At 40.7% G+C, this 16,718-nt stretch overlaps 1 protein-coding gene across 2 annotated transcripts in view; it reads right to left on the bottom strand.

The window, feature by feature from the left end:
* Positions 1–16,718, bottom strand: part of DAPK1 (death associated protein kinase 1) — a 97,729-nt gene that overhangs the window by 12,493 nt on the left and 68,518 nt on the right. Inside the window, exons 15-20 of one of the 2 annotated variants that reach the window (XM_075726010.1) lie at positions 15,142–15,339; positions 12,514–12,711; positions 9,017–9,115; positions 6,267–6,269; positions 3,694–3,771; positions 674–896 (exon numbers count right to left, since the gene is read on the bottom strand). In XM_075726010.1, the coding sequence (XP_075582125.1) occupies positions 674–896; positions 3,694–3,771; positions 6,267–6,269; positions 9,017–9,115; positions 12,514–12,711; positions 15,142–15,339 (799 nt within the window). The remainder of the gene's footprint in view (positions 1–673; positions 897–3,693; positions 3,772–6,266; positions 6,270–9,016; positions 9,116–12,513; positions 12,712–15,141; positions 15,340–16,718) is intronic. The other variant, XM_075726009.1, reaches the window with a different exon arrangement.

Raw genomic sequence — 16,718 nt, 5'->3', positions numbered from 1 at the left:
CAAAGCCGGGCACATGCTGAAGTGTAAACCTAGCTAATTTACCTACTGCAGCTCTTCCCACTTCACACAGGCCAACTGGTGCTACATGGGCAAAGTTGCCCTATTATTTGCACACATTTATTTCAGCTTAGAAAACCTCCATTTTCACCTTGTTTGGAGACAATTTAGACACTTCTAACTGGGCTAATCCACTCCAAAGCATCAGAGGCAGTTCTGAATCCTCTATTCACTTAAAGATCACATAAAGATGCAGCAACTGTTTTAATTTTGCACAGAGTTTATTGAAGCTACTCAAAACAAAAAGGCTGCCAAAACGTAATCCCCAAAACCACGACGGTGGAATGTGGTCATGACACTGGCGTTCGTAGCCTAGGACTTTCTGTGAAAAACTAAACGTCAGTGTTCACAAGTCCTGTTCTCCACTCTCCAAGTTCACTTAGGCAGTATGTGACTAAACAAAACCTTATCTGCTTCTGCACCCTCCACACCCCGCTGCTCCTCGTTGCTCTTACTTTAGCACACAGAGAAGTCAATACCGTCTCTGCTTTGCTTTGGTTTCTTATGTTTCGCCTGTCCTGTCTTTTGCAGTGCTGCCAACAGTTCTTCCTTAGTAGCTACACAGACTAAGAGGAAAATGTTTTCTCATTCAAACGTTACATCTTTGAAGCCATACCTGAAGGTTTGGAAGACAAAGGAGAGGGGGGGAATCTGGTTGAGTTTGTGGAGGAGAGCCTAGGCCTACGTCTTCGGAAAAAGCTTCGTATCAGGCCACACTTGAGAGACTCCACGAGGGTTGTTTTCCCAGTGCCAGAGTGTCCAAACAGCTTCAGTTTGATCCGGGGCTGCGGATTCTGCATGTGCCGCAGCTGCTGGATAAAAAGCCCCCGGTGTGTATCCTAAAATTCAAGATAAAGAAGAAATCAGAATGTGTGGCAGGGAACTTCTGCCTCCCAACAAACTCAAAACATAGGGTTCAGATAACGCTTTCTTGCCAGGCTGGTGTTCATCTGGATCAGTTCCTCCATCTGCTTCATCATGCAAGTGATCAGTTACTGGCAGAAGGGCAGGGACGGGCAGGCAAGGCACAGCTGACTGCTCACTCTCAACAGCCACCTTGAGTCTTGATGAAAATCACACATGACTTCAGGCTCAACATCAATGAATGGGATCATTTTGACCTCTGATGGAGAGGGCAAAGGAGGAAAAACTAATCTCTTTCAGTACCTGTTCTCCTTACCTGTCAGTCTCAGTACCACAACCAATATCCATAATCTTATATAATGTACATGCGGCATTGAAGAATTTTGCAGTGACAGCTACCACCTGAGCAATCCGAAAACTCCATGTGCACTTCCCCTCTTCTTTACATCAACTTTTTCTGTGCTTCTCGTATTTGGGAGAATTTTCCTCTTCCCACTCCCTCCTCCCCCTGCCCAGTTCTCTGTTTATTTCCACTTCAGTTTTAGCAAGGTAAATACTGCTTTTCTCAGACCACTCTTATCTCTCCTTTCCCCACACACTTATTCTTCTTTAACTTAAAAGACCTTTTGCATACTATTCACCTTCCGTTTTTCTACCCTGCTACTGCAAGGGTACATCCTCCAGACTGGTCTCCCTCTTTACTCCCAGGCCTCAACAGATCCACCTCCCTACTCAATTCTCCTCTCATTTTGCCCTCTGTGTGCATTCATTTACTGTCTCTTCCACAGCTGCATTCTCATCCTCCTACACAGGCCTTCCTCAAACCCAACAACATCTTCTACAGAAGAGCTTTCCATTTAGAGCTCCCCCATTACCCATCTGTTATCTTGTCTTACAGTATCTGAAGCTGGAGTTGGGAATGAACAAATAAATCTGTCTTTTCTCTTTGCCCAGCAAGAGGCAATCAGACATGGATGCTCTATTTCCCCCAGAAACTGGGCTTGAAAAATCAACTCAACACAGGAATGCAGTGCAGGTCAGCAAACTATCAAGTGTCTCTCGCCACAGAAAGACCTGTTTTAAGGAGTTTTAAGGGAGACAGCAGAAAGGTGGAAAGGCAAAGGAACTAGCTTCCTTCTCCCTTCCTTCATTCCCCCATTTGGAGCTGAGAGTGTGGCTCCTTGTTCTGCATTTGTACTGAGTTTAACATGTAGGATGAGTCATTAAATGAGCACCTACAGCCCCCCAGAATTATAAGCATGCAGCAATTAAGCTGAGAAATTTGACAGAAATAGTAGTGCATATAATTTAGTTCCTTCCTCGCTAACAGGCATTTATTAAATAAGTTAGTCACAATGCAAATACTGCAGCCCCTCATGGCTAATACTGAATCCTCTGCAAGACCCACTATGACAGTAGGGTCTTCATGTGTGTGCTATTAGGGACAAAACCCTCCACAGGCTCAGAAAATAAAACAAGTGTCAGGTACACTCTGTATTAGATGATATTGACCATTTTGAGTAGCACTAGAGTATTTTCAGTGGTTTGATGTAATTTATTAATTTCAGTTGATCTGATTCTCTGTTGCAAATTATAAACTCTGATGAAGTATATCATTATCATACATTTTCCCCATGTATATAAGCAGGCCTTCAATAATTAAGTATACTCTGCTATCAAGAAGAGAGTTACAGCTACTAGTATCTCTTTCAGAAGAGATTTATTTGATCTCCCTTTTGTTCTAGGTCAATTCATATTAGTTCCAATTTTACATCATGACTAAACCACAGATTTATCCACCTGCATGCAGAAGCAGGCAAGGGTTTGGTTGGGATACAACTATGCAAAATGTATCCTGTTATGACAAACGTTTACAAAAGCTATCATTGCAAAAGAAGCCTGAACTTTGGCATTTTCTGACATCTTCACTGATATATTTTACAACCCTAGCAAGTACAGATTTACTGGCAGGGCTAAAGGACATGATTCAACTTCCACCTTGGCAACGCCTGGTACACGCCATACTCTATTGCTACTCTGAAATGGTCATTTACTTCAGTTTCCCACAGACCCATCAACATAATTAAAACAGGGCTGTTTCAACTGGTCTGGCTGTTGCCTTGAATATCCAGGCAAGTGGTCCCTGAACCTTCACGGCATGAGTGATGCTGCCTATCTAGAATAATCAATGCGTATCAGATGTGTCAGACTTACTGCCTTACAAACAAGCCCAGATCAACTTTGCATTCTGGTTGTCAGGGGATTTGGAGATACTGAAACTGCAGAATTAAAACAGAGACACTGAGAACTTACGCAACAATTCCACATAGTATTAGAGTTTCCAGAAGGGGCATAAACCCCAAACCCCTCGTATTTCATAACCCTAATCTAACTAAAACGGTGATAGTGGGGAAATAAGTCCTCTTGTGGGATGTGCTAATTCTCAATAGTTTATTTTCCACTTTCTTCTAAACACCTTAAATGCTTTACTAGGCAATGTCAGAGACAGGATAAAATAGATCAGTGGTGCAGACTACCTAAGCCATTTTTCTTAATTTGTACATACTAGCTTTAACTGAGGGCATAATTTCAAACTAAAAATGAAGGGGGGGGGGGGGGATGTGGGGAAAAGACACCGTTCCAATATGGATTTTTGCAACAGCTTTTTAGAATGACTTTGATGAATACCTTATCATATGATTTCCCACAGTCAAACCTCTCTTGGTATCTTAAAAACATGAAAACCTCAGTTAAAATTCATGCATTCCCAACCTTTTTAAGTCTTGCAAGCAGACTGGCTACATGTTCATGCTGCTCTGCTCTGGCGAGATCTTCTGCTGTTTTCCCATCCTGTTAAAACACAAATTATTAGCAGCAGTTCCTTCCTTTTGCCCACAATAAAAAAATCACGTGCAACATAGCTCAGCTGCTCAAGGCAGTAACAGAATTGCAGTCAGATGCAAATGAAACAGGGAGAAGGAAAAAAAAAAAGAAACAAAACCAACCAGCAACAATTACCCCCCACCAGAACCCCCGTTTTTTCAAATTGTCCAAAAAGTATACGGTACAATGCTGAACAATGGCACTTCTTTTATAAATTGGCATCTGGATGCCACAGAAACAAGATACTTTGAATTCAGAGCCTGAGAGCTATGCCAATACTCCCCATCTGAATTCTTCCTCTCTTCTCACCAATTAGAGGATGACTGCAATTTCTAGATATTACATACTGAACAGACCTAAAAGTTTAAATGGTTCAAAGAGGGCACACATCAGCATATTCACGCACATAAAGAGCAGGTGAACTTTGTTTACTTATGGATAAAGAATGACAGTGGCATATCAGTCACTGGACGTTTCCAGAAAGCAAGAAAATTATAAGAGATGTGGTTTAAAATGCATCAGCAAATTTAAAATGAGAAGCAAAGCTGCCTTCAGCATTCTGGTCTTGCCATTTGATTATCCGTGTTTCACAGGTCAGCAGTTTAATATTAAATAGGCTGAAAGAAAAATTGCTCACTACTTTCACTCTCAGAACTACATTAATGCTATTGTGTTTTTTTTAAATTTTGGTAAGAGGTACCTAATTTATGAGCACTTTGCTTCTTTCCCTCTCTCGGATAAGAACTGTCAATTATTAAGAAGTAGTACTGGAAGACTAAGATCTCTTTCTTGGGTTTCTATCTTTCATTTTACTAGTTTTTCATGTGAAACCTGTATTGTCTTAAGTAGTTCCTGAGGTTACTGTAATTATTATCCCTACATATGAAATAAGTATCATTGACAATTGAGTGTCCACCTACAGAAGCCATTTTCAGGTTTCCATAAAAGTTATTATCTACTCCAGAACTTCAGATAATTCAGACAGAACAGGGACAGAACACTAGCAAGAAACAGCCATAATTATAGTTGATGGTGTGAACTGACTAAATTTGAACTAATACCTTACCCTTAAATTCCTTCCATAGTTGACATGTAATTGCAACTTTAGTAAAGAAACATCTGAATGTATTCTTTAAAATTAATTTTCCTTAGAGAAGATGTATCAAAGGGGAAGAATCTCTTTGTGTGTGCTGACCCTACGCTCCCAATCCCAGTTAATCCTGAGTGCCTGCTCTATGAGAGGAAGAGTGGTCTAGCGGCTGGGCAGCTAGCCTGCCATCAGGAGAACTGCCTCCATACTTCTAGTGCTTCCTGATTTTCCAGTCTTGGGCACATCCAGGGGAATCCAAAACCTTCAAATAAAGGGGAAACCTTGATCCCCTTCCTGAGAATCCCTGTGGTAACAGGATGTGGCCTTCACCAACCTAAAGTGTGAATTTTAACCCGATCCCCAAATTTTTGTCCTCCTCTTAAGTCCAAAGAAGGACTGCTACAGCCTGGCCCTGCACTCTGGAAGAGTGCAGTATGTTCCTGTTGCAATGTAAGGTTGGAGATGGCCTGGCAAACTGCAGCACCAAGCATGTACGTAGCAACAGATCCCTGCATGGGCATTGTTCCTTTGAATCAGAGCAGGTCCCACACCTCTCGATGGGTATGCCACAACTGCCATGCCATGCCTTGGGTAACAACACCCTTGTTTGCTGTGCCTCATTGCTCCATGGGGGTTTGTTCTAGCTTCAAGCCTGGCTTTGGTTAAACAGCTGTACTCTGCTAGATCATTTGTTTAGCTCAGTCACAGCTATTTGGGCACAAACAAAAAGGAAATAACCACCTGGTGAGTATTTGGCAGGGAGTGTGAATGGCAGTGGCTCAGCCAGAGCCTGATTGGTGAGCGTGGTTATAATGGGACGGAGATGACTGCTCCCAAAACTGGAAAAATGGCAACAGGAATGGTTCAATCTGCTAAAAGTCTAAGCATATGTGTGCACAGAGCAAGCCTACCTGTAACAGTGGGATGGCACTGTCAAGACCCAGAGTTCCCTCCCAGTGTCCTAACAGGCTCCTGAGCTCAAGACCAGCTGTCTGATACAGCTGTCTAATCTTGGTTCCGACTGCTGTGAAGGAGGAAGACCTGAAAAGATGCCTCAACAGGGGCTTCTGCACTACCTTTTGCTCAGGCACTGCTCATGGGCTGAGGCTTTTGCCCTTGGTCCTCACCTGAGCAACACAACAGCGGTACGCCTGCATGTGTCCATGTATCCCACTGACCTGGCCCCTGACTTCCGGGTTTGACCTTGAACCTGTCTCTTCACTATGGATTTGCCTGGTGATCACTAGACCCTTGGCTGACCATGGCCACCAAGCCCAATTTCTGACCTTGACTTAACCTCAGACCTGCCTCATTGTTACAGACTTGTCTGGCAACCCGGACTCTTGGCTGAAGCTCGTTGCCATCACTGGACCTGCTCCGCTCTTCTTGCTTGGGTACTGTGGGACTGGGTCCTTGTTGGTGAGGACACTCCCTGCTTGCCTTGTTATTTACTCTTGGGTCCTAGCTCACCTTCCCTTACAGAGCCAACGCCTTAGCAAGGGCACTGCCTGACAAGCATAATTTTTGAAGTCCACGGTCATCAGACCACACAGTAAACACAACAGCCAGGAAGGCTTGTGGAGTAGGTGAAGGATACCCCAGAGCATTGGCAACAAGCACCAAGTACAGCAGGAAGAACTCTAGGTCAAATTTACCCCAAAAAAGCATTTTGAGATGTTTGCATTGACAGATGCTAGCAGTTCAGATCACATGCCTGTTGAAAATTTAGATTCAGATCTGGAAGCTCAATTTATTGATCGAGATAACAGGTGGAAAAAGCATTTGCTTCCATGAAAAAGATACTAACAGAACAAATTTCCCTTTTTTATCCAAAACTATGAACAAGATGAGGCTGTTTAATTCTCTGGATGCCCACTGCAGGATGAACTGTAGAGCACAACAAGAATTAGAAAATATGTACACAAGCAAAAGAGCGAATGGGTTTCAGCAAATTATTTTCCTATTCAAGCTTTCTTGAAAAGTCCAGGGTATCTATACACTGGAACAGCAATGTGTAAGCAAAGGTGGCATCTGAAAAGTGCTTGGTTACAGGATCCATGAAAGCGTATTTCACACCTGGTGGTAATATTTCATTGCAATTGCTGACTGGCTCCTTTGTTGCAAACCAGACAGCTACGCCTGCAAGAGCATAGTCCTGAGTTTAACTGGCCATTTGTAAACATCATCATTCAAAATTTTTAAGCACTCTGACAATTTCAAACTTGGTACAATTTTAGAAACTAGAATTTTTTTGGGGATATTCAAACATTGGAAATTACTGTATACTTCAGGAGCACATAGGTTTTCTAAGGTCACTTACAACATTCATGCAATCAAATTCAAAATCAAACTAGTCCTTAAAATGGGCTTTAGCCTGGGGAGGAGGCAGGGAGATCATACCGCAGCCCAATTACTTGACAATACTGAAAAAGTTAACTCCTCAGAAATGGCATTCTGAGAGAAGAAAAAGGTAATTAATTCTACTGCACTGGCTTGGAAAGAGCTGTTAATAAGACTTTTCAGAACAGTTTAACATCCACCTAGCAAACTAATGCAAAACTGAAATGCTATTAAAATCACCACATGCACTTCCTCCCTTCCTCTTCTCCTTTTCCCTTCTCTCTGCCACAACACTGCTGAAATAATGGATAGTTATGTATGTTCAGTCTGCCTCTCCTACATTTACTATCAGCATGATTTACTTTGTTATCTCCTTCAAACTGATCTAAAGAGATAAGCAGTACTTTTATCTTGGAGGAACAGGGTCCACACAGGCAATTATACTAACACAGCTGTCATGACATAGGTGAAGTAATACAGCTCAAGAATTCCCCCATCACCTTTTTGTTGTATGTTACCTCTCCAGTATGTAGTAGTGGAAATACAGATACATAATGGGACATACAGGGCCAGGGGCGAGGGGGAGAAAAAGAAAAAAAAAGGGACAAAAACCAGGTAACAAAGGAAAACCTGGAAAACACCCCACAAAGTCCACTGCATGCATATTTCATTATTATTGATTAATAGGGGACATGGCAATCTACAGTCTAGTAGTTATCAAAAAGTCATTTGTAGATGCTAAACTTGTTTAAGCCACAATTCCAAGTTCAATGGTTTTAATGACTGCTTTTTGAAGGCTTCCTCCTGACACGAGATACATGCTTAGAGGAAAAAAACATAGTGCTAAATGTACAGGGAAACAACAAAAACATTTCTATTTTCTACCAAATGGGTAAAGCAAATGAAACAGAGGTTTTCTCCTTTTTCCCCTCCATTTCAGCCATCTCAGAGATACTTCATAAGAAGAACTTTGAAAACTCAACTAAAATCTAATCACAACAATTTCGATATACAAAGCAATAGTTATTTCTGAGCAGAATGCATTGGTTAGGGCGAGTAGCAATGTAAACTGATCCAATGCGTCTGAAAATAAAACATGGTTAGTTTGTTCAAAACACAGGTAATGGTGTGTATGATGCCTGTAATGTATCATGTGCGTATGAGGTGTGCATGATGAGGGACACTTCATTTCTGGTGTGGACATGTCAGCTAGGAGGATGTTTCTCACCTTAGTGAGAATGAAAAATACCCTCAGTGGTGCTAATTGGAAGCAGTAGTGCTGACTGATCTGACATAAATGGTTTGTTTTACAAGGATAGTTGCATGCTAGTTCACTCATCCATGCACCCACACATCTCTCACCATGAAAATAACACTTTTTAATCCCCTGAAAGCAAGAAAAATACTTAAGATACATACATTTGTACAATAACTGTACATGATGCAAAATGACGTACATCTTAATGACAGTGGCCCACTGTGCTTATAGAAAACACAATGCTACAAGCAGTTCTTAGATGAAGAAATTCTTAGGTGTAGATGAAGCAGTAGCTGTATTGCACCTTAATCAAATTCAGTTGTAAGAAGGGAACAAGTTGACAACAGAAAATGCTTTTCAAGCTGTGGACATACAACGGCTTAACTTTTTTTTTTTAAATTTCAAAATGTAATTATGTTAGACCATTGTCCTTTTCTGCCCACCCCCGCCCCCCGAGATGAATTACTTTCTTACTATCATACATAAACCAAGCAAGAAGCATAACAGTATCTCTCAATACTTACAGAGGTTAAAGCTTCTACATTGGCACCAGTAAGACACAGGAACCGGACAACATCAAGAATGCCATTGTTTGCTGCTAGATGTAAAGGTGTTCTTCCATACTAACATGGGGAAAAGTGTCATTACGTTAGCCAAAGAACTTCACTCCAAATTTTATGACTAATAAATGTACAATTATACATACTGATACACAGCAAAAGTCTTGCAAAAACTGAGAGAAAAAGTACTTTTGATTACAACTTAAGCACAACTGCTTAAAGCTCAATCAGAAAAAAGGCTAGATTGACTACTTTAAAAATGGGAAACAATTTTATAGCTAAATCCCCCACAACTCTGGAGGAATCCTTTAGAGTTTTTTTGCCTATATTTGAGAATGCCTTTCTAATTCCCAGTAAGTTTAATTGCATTGTGCTTAATTAAATATGAACCAGTTAAGCAACACTAAGTCCTTAGCCTTTAAAGCTCTGGATTCCATTTTAGTCTAAGTATTACTGAAGATTACATATCTGCAGTCTCCCCGCTTCCACCCAAAGGAATAAAAGGGATGAATGCAAGAAGTCAGCCTGAAGCAGTTTGTGTTTTCTGTGACAGAGGGAAAGTGCTGTAAGTATTGCTTTCTGAATTTTTGCTTTTACCCCTGAATCTCTCCACTGACAACAGGTTCTCATGACATCCACTTCTGGTCTTTCATGTTCAGAGCTACTGTTATAAATATCACTACCATATATTCTTTGCTTGTAACTCCTTACATATACATAATAGGTAACTATTACTTCACATGTTTTCATGCTTTCAATACTGTTCTCCCTGTTTCAACCCTACGTTCAGAAACAAACTTATAAAATTACTTCACGAAAGAGTATTTGAAAGCAAAGCTAACTATGTGACAACTGGAAACTAAAAAGATGCCTGGCTCCTCAAAACCCTACACCTCAACTCAAATAGCATCCTGGCTTGTACCAGAAATAGTGTGGCCAGCAGGAGCAGGGAAGTGATTGTTGTCCCCCTGTACTTGGCACTGGCGAGGCCGCACCTTAAACACTGTGTTCACTTTTGGGCCCTTCACTACAAGAAAGACATTGAGGTGCTGGAGTGCATCCAAAGAAGGGCAACAAAGCTGCTGAAGGGTCTAGAGCACAATTCTTGTGAGGAGCAGCTGAGCCAACTGGGGTTGTTTAGCCTGGAGAAGAGGAGGCTGAGGGGAGACCTTATCGCTCTCTACAACTACCTGAAAGGAGGTTGTAGTGAGGTGGGTGTTGGTCTCTTCTCCCAAGTAGTTAGCGATAGGATGAGAGGAAATGGGCTCAAGTTGTGCCAGGGGAGGTTTAGACTGGGTATTAGGAAAAATTTCTTCACAGAAAGGGTTGCCAAGCGTTGGAACGGGCTGCCCAGGGAAGTGGCTGAGTCCCCATCCCTGGAGGTATTCAAAAGACTTGTAGATGTGGCACTTAGGGACATGGTTTAGTGGTAGACTTGGCAGTGCTAGGTTTGCAGTTGGACTCGACGATCTTAAAGGTCTTTTCCAACCTAAATGATTCTATGATTCTAAATAAATGCGTATGATGTTCTACCGCACATAATCTGTGGTAAAAACAAATGCTGCCTTCAATTGGTATTACATACATGTGGGACAATGCCAGGTGTGAGGACAAAGGATAAATGGTTGTTAGGCTAATGCACTCCCATTACAGGGCTCGCTGCTGAAGTAGACCAGTAGAAACAAAGATTCTCTATTTGGTAAGACCCAAACTCACCCTTTCAAATAAAGTGCACTCTAAAAATCACTCTAGCATACACGACTCCTAAAAGAATAACAGGACACAAACTTTAACCATAGCTTCTGTAGCCATGATCCCACCCCCACTGAACAGCTGAAGACTGATTATTTTTTCCACAGTATGCTTGCGGCCAGGCCACTGATGCTAGCTCAGCAGTCTCCATTATGAAAAGAGGTGCTAATCCAGCCTTGTGCTGCACTAACTCACCTTCTTCAAAATGTGTTCTCAGCTGTGGATCTGGATTTAATCGCCTAGTCAATCAGGTTTAAGCTTAGAAGCAGGACTGGGGAGCTCATTATTGTAAGTTTTTTCTACTTGGCAGCTGATGATTTTAATTATTAAAACCAAAAGTGATTGCACTGGACAACCCTCAAGCCAAAAGCCCCACAACTTTCTTTAGCTGGCTAATACAGAGAAGATCAGTGCTTTGGTAATAAATGGGAGTGTTAACTAGCAAAGTGTCATTGCCAGAATATGTACCTTTTCAGAAAAACAAAGAAGCTACAACACCTGAATCAAACAAATTGCAGATACCAACATAAAGACTCCTATGAATAATTTTTAAACTTTGTAGCATATAAAAATTAAATAGGGCAGAGAAAGACATTCAGAGCTAAGTATCAAGCCCTAAGCCCCATAGCTCATCAGCAGAGTTCAATGGCTGACCTTAACTTATTCAAATTAACCAAAGGAAAAGTTTCCTGAAACAGCTTACTTTTCCCTTAAAGAAAACCAGAATATTACCCTGTAAAGCATCACATTCAGTTATCCCCATACACTGCAGCACCAGCAAGACAGAAGAAGCAAACAAGGCACTAGTATCTCAAAGTTTAGGGACAGGCTATTAAACATTCTCTTTGGAAAGCACTTACAACAATTATGGACAATTCACATTTTAGCTCACAGTAATCCAGTGATATGCACCGGAATCAACATTTTTAGGGTTATAACGTTTACCAAACATTTCTGCAACTGTTATGTGTTTGTGAAACAATGACCAATAAGAAAGTTCCCAAAAAGCACCTCAGACTGCTGACTTCAACTTTTGAAAATAATTTTACTTTTAACATTTTAATTCTGAGATTTCCTCTACCCTGCCAGTGACAATTTGTTTAACAGTTAAACTAAAGCTATTCTATTCTAAGATAAATGCTTGATTAGGATTTATTTTAATAAATCAACTTAATGCAGAAAAACATAAACCAGGCAATATGACACTTATTTTTATAACCGGGAATAGAATCTGCAGTTGAGTTAAATCCCTTGTTAGATGACAGTGCAGATCTTTTAATGTAATTTGGAGAATTCAAAGCAGATTTTTCATGAAGATGTATCAGTCTTCAATTCTGTATATAAATTACTGTTATTAAATGCCATCAAATCAAGGCCAGCAGCAATGCATTTCATCTGTTCTTCAGCACCTAGATGCAATCTGCACAAAGCAAAGCTATACAGCTAAGGAAGAAGGTAGAGTTGAATGGCAAAATAACACTGTGATAATTCACTTGGGCTCTTTCTTCATGGATCTGTAGCCATCTATTCAACTGAAACAAACTTAGGTAAATTTTCAAGGAAAGTAATTTAATGCTTTGCATTTGGCCACTTTAAGAGATAAAAAAGTAAAAGGAAAAACACTTTTCATATCAGAGACCTGGAAAAGGTCATATAATGCAATAGGTGAGCTATTAAATAAAGCAGTTTAGTACCCGTATTCCATTTACCTTATTAATGACATCCAAATTACAACCTGCTTCACAGAGCGCCATCACAATAGGAACATTCCCATCTTTGCAGGCCACATGCAAAGGAGTGTTGCCATGTCTGTCTTGCATATCTACGAAACATCCTTGACTGATGAGAGTTTTAACTACTTCGATTTGACATCTTCTCACAGCAAGGTGTAGGGCTATATGACCATCCTGAAATCACAAGACAGCTTGTAAGTGAGATTTAATAATGCTAAAAATCAAAGCATTTTGTAGAGTCGCAATCATTTCATGTAACTGGGTGCCATCTCCTTGCCTCAAGAATCACAATGTTTTTATTTTTATTTTGAGGGTAGAGGCAGGGAAATGCACAGTATCTGTCAGAACAAATCAGCTGTGGGATGAAAGCAAATTTCTATTAAGCCACTGGGCTTTGCAGTGGAATGGATGAAATGCAAATACACATTCTCTACTGATGACTTCCCTAGGAGGTAGGAGAGTGACCAACTGTAACAATCAGCTGAATATTGTAAACAACTCTAGTGTTTACTGACAGAAGTTAGTGATGCAAAAGTCATGCAACCTGCTCAGTGATCAGGAACTTCAGAGACAGAGCTTTCTCTCTCTGTGGAACAACTTAAAAAGACAATGTGACTGGCAAAACCAATTTAATTCTTTTAAAGGCAAAGACATCTTTCTGAACTTGCTTTAATAACTATTTAGTAACTATCAGCAGCAAAGGTAGCTGAAAGGACAAGCATACTAAAGGTATAAGCAATGAAATACAAAATTTATTTGTTGGGATTACACCATGAAAGACAAAAACCAGTTCTGAATCAAATAGTTATATTTTTAAATAGTAGCAATTTAGCGTATTGGAAATAAGTGTGATTTATCCAACCCATAGGAATCAAAGGCTGTGGTGGTGCATTCCCCCCCCACATTCTTCCTTCTCTTCAACAGCTTTACGATCTCAGGAATTCCAGGCCGCCGCTTTTGTGTAGCGAGTTAGTCAGTTAAGCGCCCCTTAATTGTACTAGAAACTCCTACATGGCTGAAGCAGAGTGCGGCCCTGTCCTTATCAAAATCTTCGTATTATGGCTAACGAGGGGAACAAGAACAAACAGCTGCCCCTGACAGCCTTGAAACAGAGTGTTATCATCGTTACTGGAATTCCAGCAACTACTGACCCAAACTGTGGCTCGGATGGAAATCATCTCACAATCCTACAAACAGCAGTCCTAAATGAGGCCCTCTGAGCTCTCCTGGGCTGCCGCGGGCTGCACCAGCATCTCCCTCTGAGCGAGACGCCCCTCAGAGCCAGCAAACTCTGAATGTTTGCTGCAACCAGAAATCCATTGCCACAGACTGACAGTGGAGCTTGGGCTGAAACCCTTCACTCCTCGAGGCTCAGCCCTCACCAGTTGAGAAATGCCAAGACATTAGATGTGAATATTTCACTGAACTCGAGGGGAATTTTTAACAGGTATACCATTTTCATATATGCATTCATATTTGTGAGTGTGCATGCGTGAATCAATTTAAGTAATCTGTAGATGTATGATTTAATTTCAAAGGGAGTCTTATACTGCTGCATTATTGTTATAGCATTACTCTCCTAAACCACTGACCGAGTCTGAGACTAAGAGTGGGCCCAGCTGCACCTCGGCTCCTCTCTGAGAAGGAGTTTAGAAAGCAAGGGGGTCTATCCTGAATCTCATGACTCAACGGGAAGGTGTCCATATCCCCTACATACGATTTTTCCCTCTCTCTCTCTCTCTCTCTCTCATATGTAACCCAATTTCCTTTACACACTTCTTCTATGTACTAGATATATATATATACATATATATATATTATCCTTATTCATATAAACCATTGACCAAGTCTGAGACTAAGATTAGACCTAGCTGCACCTAGACTGCTCTCTGAGAAGGAGTTTAGAAAGCAAGGGGGTCTATTCTAAACCTCGTGACTCAACGGGAGGGTCCTCCTTATCCCCTATATACGCAATCCCGTTACAAATCATTACAACTCAGTGTGATTTAATTTTCCTTTATGCTCTTCCATGTAGTAATAGAGTGAACCTTGCCATCTTCGAATCTGTAACTAAGTCACTGTTTTGATCAATTTTGTCTAATCACTTTATTAATCATTGATGATTGAGTACTATTAAAAATATTATAATCAAATTCTGCAACTTGCTACAAGTAAATTCTAACTGTTACTAAATCAAACTGTGTAAAGTCACTCGTTCATAGTAAATTGACATAATCAGCAGGATTCACAAACCTGCATTCGTGACAAAGGCAAACAGTAAATCCATCTTTATTCTCTTAAGTTAATAGTTTCTTGCCAATTACAGAACCCAATGTTCCTGACATTTTTCACAGAGTGTTACTCATAAGGTGATAATTGATAAAGTGATAATGAATCAGCAAAAAACAAATCGTGGGAAAATAATCAGTGGGCAACTTAAAAGACTATTGCAGTCATCAATAGTCTCCATGTGAACTTCTCAGAAAACCCACGTCATGGAAGCAATGCTGGCTTGCAGCATTCAAATAAAGTAATTCAGAATAGGGCTCTGTGACACCTGTGATCTCTGCACATAATTCCTGACCAAAAGCAACTCAAACTAACCTTGTCTCTTGCATCAAGGTCAGCCCTGTGTTCTGCCAAGCATTCCACAATATCATGGTAACCCCTAGCAGATGCTGTCAGGAGCGGAGTCTCCCCTTCTTTGTTTTTAATGTTCACGTTGCAACCGGCTTCACAGAGTGCTTTGGCAACAGAGTAGTAGCCATGCCAAGCAGCACAATGCAGTGGGGTTTCTTCTTCCTATCAACATGGAAAATAAATAAAAAAAAAAATTACAGAGATGAACCAAATGCCAGGAGGAACAATTCCCCAGCTTAACTTAGAAAGACAGGAAGATGACATGAAAGAAAAAAGACAGTCTACTAAGTAAGCCCTATAAAAATATGTTATAATTTCTAATGCCAACATTCTCAAAGCAAGCATAAGTCCTGCTGACATACCAAGTGATTTTGGTAATGCACCAGATTTTCATCATCACCTGGATTCTGACAGTCCATATTTCTCACCATAAAACTATCTACCGACAACACCTTGCATGTCAGCAGTCTTAGTTTAGATGTTTCCGTGCTCCTGAAGCTAACTACCTTGGTTCTCTCACTTGAAAACTGATCCTCATCCATAAGCAACTTCTACATCCTCTGTGCTCAGGGACAAACCCAGTGTTTAAAACAGACAGCTCACCAAGGAGATGTAAATCCCACTAGACTTGCAGTTTGAGGCAGATCACTCTGCTTACCGTATTCAAAAAGCACATCCTAATGATTGAGGAGTGTAGGCAGTGACTTGGGTACGTAGAAACCCAAGTCCTTTAAACATGCATCATGACAAGCCTTAGAAACTGCAGGCATTTTGAGTTCAGTTGTGACTGAAGTTCTAATTTGCATTTTGCTTGAACCCAGGAAGCTTCAAAATACTCACCTTTAATCTCCCTGTACTTCACACAGTTATGTGGAACATCATTAAGAAACTAAAATGTTTTACAAAAACATGCTATTGAAAGTAGCCCACTGAAAAGTAGGGAGGATTAAAACCCACCAAGAAAGGTAATTCTGTCAAATTCTAAGAAATAGGATATCCTTTCTGTACGTGGCAAATATCAATGAGGAGACAATTGATGCTGATAGTATTAGAGGACCTGGACTGTACTCAAGGTTTCTGTAAAAATCTGAGGAAAAAAAAATAGTTGAACAGCACACCCTGTGGTCCCTTGGCCTTGCTGCTGCCTAAACAATATAAAGGTAGTCCTAGAGGATGCAGTACTTGGTGAGGCTTGTGCAACTCCCACACAGTTAAATTTCGGTCAAATCGATGTTCTTTTTATATTAAGCCTTTTCTTTCCTGTTTTCTCACAAGAGTTCAGAGCTCTAAAGAAGCCCTCCTGAGCCCTCCTCTCATTTTCAAAAATGAGTGCTTGACACTTCAGGAAAGCCCCATGACTGCTAAAGCCAAGCTGAAGTCAAGGCAAAAACTAATAAAAAGCTTTAGCTGAACTCACAGAGCCCACACTACCACCCATACCTTTGTGATGTTGAGTTTCTCCATCTTTAAGCTTTCATTTTTGAAAGAACCTGTGTTTTCTAACAGTAGTTGGTTCATGCACACTGTTTTTTGCATAGTCT

Source organism: Pelecanus crispus, chromosome Z (genome assembly GCF_030463565.1).
Source record: "Pelecanus crispus isolate bPelCri1 chromosome Z, bPelCri1.pri, whole genome shotgun sequence".
NCBI classification, from domain to species: domain Eukaryota; kingdom Metazoa; phylum Chordata; class Aves; order Pelecaniformes; family Pelecanidae; genus Pelecanus; species Pelecanus crispus.
The sequence above is the reverse complement of the archived record's forward strand: the minus strand, read 5'-3'. Positions and strand labels throughout refer to the sequence as shown.